At 61.5% G+C, this 3,884-nt stretch overlaps 1 protein-coding gene across 1 annotated transcript in view; it reads right to left on the reverse strand.

Moving 5' to 3' along the window:
• LOC308607057 (uncharacterized protein) overlaps positions 1 to 3,458 on the reverse strand; it is a 3,906-nt gene extending 448 nt beyond the window's left edge. The window contains 5 exon segments of the mRNA XM_081218649.1: positions 110 to 136; positions 140 to 295; positions 736 to 824; positions 1,429 to 1,512; positions 3,142 to 3,458. Coding sequence (XP_081074775.1) covers positions 110 to 136; positions 140 to 295; positions 736 to 824; positions 1,429 to 1,512; positions 3,142 to 3,343 — 558 coding nt within the window. The 5' untranslated portion in view covers positions 3,344 to 3,458.
• Positions 3,459 to 3,884: the final 426 nt, after the last annotated feature.

Below are 3,884 nucleotides of genomic sequence, written 5' to 3' on the forward strand. Positions count from 1 at the left end.
GGGCACCCAGGCATGTATCAGAGGGGACTAAACCCCAGGAGAGGGGCCTGAGGGACAGAAAGCCAGCAGCTGGCTAGTGGTGGGGGCACAGTGGCGGGGCCAGGCCTGCCTGGCGTAGGCACTCGATGGGGAGCACTCAGCCCCCTGAGCTGCTGTGGGCGTCCTCCAGGCAAATGAGCTCACAGACCGGGTGGGAGCGGCTCCCAAGGCTCCATGCAACCAGCCCCTCCAGCTCAGCCGGGTCCAGGGTGCCATGGGGCAGGTCTGGGAGGGGGTGGGAGTGCGCCCCAGCGATCTGCAGGTGTGGGCATGCAAAGGATGAGGTCCAGGGGTCCAGCAGCACCTCCTACCCCTGTCCTGTCTGCTCCTCCCCAGTTCTGGGCCGTGGAGCCTTCCCCCTGTGCTGTGGACGTGGGCATAGACATCCCAGCTAAGGGTGGGGGAGGATTGAAGGCACCATGTTTGCTTGAGAGGCTGCGGTCCCTCCTCCCTGAGCGCCCAGTGCTCTGGGTTCCCACTAGGGGGCAGCAGGGTTACAAGCACAGCCAGCAAACCGGCTGGCCTGAGCCGAGCCCGCCCCTGTGTGGTCAATCTGGGAATGGCTCTCCTTACTGCCTTCCCTGGAGAGGCCATTTCTCCCTCTGCAGGTCCCAACTTGGTGCCTGGCAGGCAGGTTCTCACCCCAAGTGCTGAGCATCCTGTGCTGGCCCCAGACGAGCGGTGCTGGGCCCTTACCTGAGCCACCCCGCCCTGCTCCTGGACGTGGCGGTGGCACTCCTGCCCAAGGAGGAGCGGGGAGCCCCGGCGCTGGCAGTGACACATCACTAAGGTAGATGGGGTGGGGGACAACGTTGGCACCGAGTCCCATGGGGCCCATCTGTCCCCAGCCAGCTCAGACGGACTGACCCCCAAGGCCACAGCTAGCTCCCAATTGCCTTATGTCAATTAGGAAAGAGCGCCCCTTCAAGACACCTTCTTGCCATGTGCTGGAAAACCATCCCACTAAGTCCACAAGTCTAAGACGGTGACCCTGTGGATCATTGGGCGCTGCACACCCTACACCCCTGTGCCCTGCAGCCCACCTGCAGGGTATCTCCTGCGTGGGGAAGCCAGCCATGATGCTGCTCTTTGGGGAATAAGCAGCCCAGGGCACGGGCATCAGTCATCAGGCCCTAGCAGGAAACAGAGGGCACACGCACCCTGGGAATCCAGAGTATTTGATAAAGGGACAATTTACAAAGGTGTGGCAGCATGCTGGGAAGTCACGAAGTTCAGTGCAGGACCCCCAGGCGGAAGGGGTGAGAGGAGGGTGTGGTTACAGGTTCCAGATGGCTCCGAGCCCCACTGACGTTGTCACAGCCCCCAGCACAAAAGGGAGAAGCATGGAGGGAGGGCCTGGAGGGCAAATGGAAGTCGCCCCGTGCTCACCAGAGATGAGGTTGGCTATGGTGTTTGTGGGCACGAACAGGGTCCGCTCCACCCCGAGCAGCTCTGCCGCCGTGGCCTGAAGCTCTGAGGTGGGAAGGGATGGGGGCGGGGGGGGGGCCCATCAACAATGGCACTTTTCAAATTCCTCTCCTTGCCGACCCCATGAGCCCTTTGTCCGGATGAGGGCATCTTGCCCAAGGCTGTGGTGAGTAGCCAAGCAGGACGCCAGCCCTGGTCTGCCAGCTGCAGCCTGTGGTCTTGGTGGCTGCACATCTGGGTCCAGGGGCCCCTCAGTCGACCTTCTGTGCCCCGCCTCCTCCTGGGCCATGTTCTCCCCCCCCGACACCCGACACTGAAACTCTGTGGTTTGAACCCTCCTGTCCCACCCAGACCTCACACCTGTCTCACTTCCTTTCCCATCAGTCCCTTGCAGGTGGGGCCCTGCGGTTTCTCTGCTGACTTCCTCTCCCAGAACAGAAGGACTGGAGCCCTCAGAAGGAGACTGTGGGGGGCTGGAGGGGGCGGGGCTTCCGGCTCCGCCTTTAAAGCTCACTGTGGCTCCCCTCTGCCTGTGGCATACAGTATGAAGCCTTTGCCATGACATTCAAGACCGGTGGGGTCTGCCTTCTGCCTCCGCTGCAGGGACAGGAATGCTCTCCTGCACACCCACTCCAGCCCCATTCTCCATCCATATCCCAGACACCTTTTGCACCACTATGCTTCTGCTTCTGCAGTTCCCCTGCCCGGTGAGCCAGCACTCCCTTCCCTGCCCAGGGTTGGGGGTGGAGCACTTCACTCATCTTTTAAGAGGTTCCTCCACAAAGTCCCCATCTCCTGTGAGTCCCATGTCCCCACCTGCCAGTCCCCAAGGCACTCTCTGTGGATGCACGTTAACCCCAGCACCTCCCTCACCTCAGTGGGGGTGACTGTCTATGCATCAGGCTGCCTGCTGAGCAGTGGGTCAGCATCTTTGAAGTTCCAGGCAAAAGTGGGTGTCTGCTGGATGCATGATCAGCCCCATCACCACCTGACCCCACATCCAGGCCCTCAGGGCTCAAGTGGTAACCCTCAGGCTTGCCCCTGGCACAGCTGACGGTTCTACACACTCCAACAATAGCAATGGCTCACTAAGGCAGCAACTCTCAACCCAGGGTGGTGGCACCAGTCACCATCTTGAAAACACTCCCTAGGTTTTTAAAACCCACTCCTGGGGGGCGGTGCAGCCTGTGGAGAATCCCCTTTTCTAGATGGGTTTTCTCTTTGTCTTCATGTGGGAAGGTGGTGGGTGCAGGACAATAGCTAACGGTGCTAGAGTGAGAAGACCTGGGTTCAAGTCCTGTTTTGCCATTTATTCGGTATGGGAACTTGAGTGCCTGGCTCAGCTGCTCAGAGCCCTCCTCTGCAAGATGAGATAACACCCATCTCATCGGGCAGTGGGGCCACACTTCAATGAGCACACAAGTCACCCGGCGATCCTGCTTTAACTTGCAGATTCTGGCTCAGGAGGTCCGGTGTGGGACCCGAGAATCTACATTTCTAACAGGCTCTCGAGTGATGCGTCAGACTGAGCCGCAAGGACGCCAAGCGCAATGCCTAGCCTGCAGCTGAGCCGCTACCCCGAGTCCTGGGCCACCTCTCCCCCCGCCAGCACCATGGACAGCGCACTGGGGGTCGCCGCGAGGACCCCGGCCCCGGCCTGCACGCCGGGCTCACCGCGGACGGTGGGGTCCTCGCCGTAGTCGTCGTCCCCCACAACCGCCTCGGCCATGGCGCGCCTCATGGCCGGCCCGGGCTTGGTAACCGTGTCGCTGCGCAGGTCCACCACGTGCGTCGGGATCCCCGCCTGGCTCCCAGATCCCCGCGCCCAGAGGGCCCCCTGCTGCTGGGTCGCAGCCCGGGCCAGTCTGCGGAGCATGGCGGGTGCAGCGCTCGGCTCCCCGGCGCCGACCCTCCCCGGCGAGGGCGACTGGGAGCGGCGGGATCCCAGCGGCAGGACTTTCCGAACTTCGGCCGCGGCCGACTGTGGCTGGCGGGACAGTTCCGCGGCATGCTGGGAGTTGTAGTTCGGCCTTCGTCACGGCCGGCACCGCGCAAGTCCGAGAGAGGGCCCCCGCGGCATGCTGGGAGTTGTAGTACGACTTTCGTCGCGGTGTGCGACGCGCGAACCAGGGATGAGGGAGAAAGAGGAACGGTTCTGCTTACCCAAGAAGAAACCGAAACCAGGCAAGTTTTTATAGAGCAGACGCTCTTGTGCCTCTTACCGTGTGCCCCGCACTGTCCCAGGTACTTTACAAGTGTGAACGCAGTAAAGCCTCTCAACAGCTCTTAGGAGACAAGTACTCTTTTCATCCCGTTTTACAGATGGGGAAACTGAGACGCGCAGAGCTAATGAACTTGGCGAGGAGCATCCAGCTCTGAACCACTGTGTTACGTTGCCCCTAAAAAGTAGCTTCCCG

This window comes from Mesoplodon bidens (genome assembly GCF_964165515.1).
Source record: "Mesoplodon bidens genome assembly, chromosome: 19".
Classification (NCBI taxonomy): domain Eukaryota; kingdom Metazoa; phylum Chordata; class Mammalia; order Artiodactyla; family Ziphiidae; genus Mesoplodon; species Mesoplodon bidens.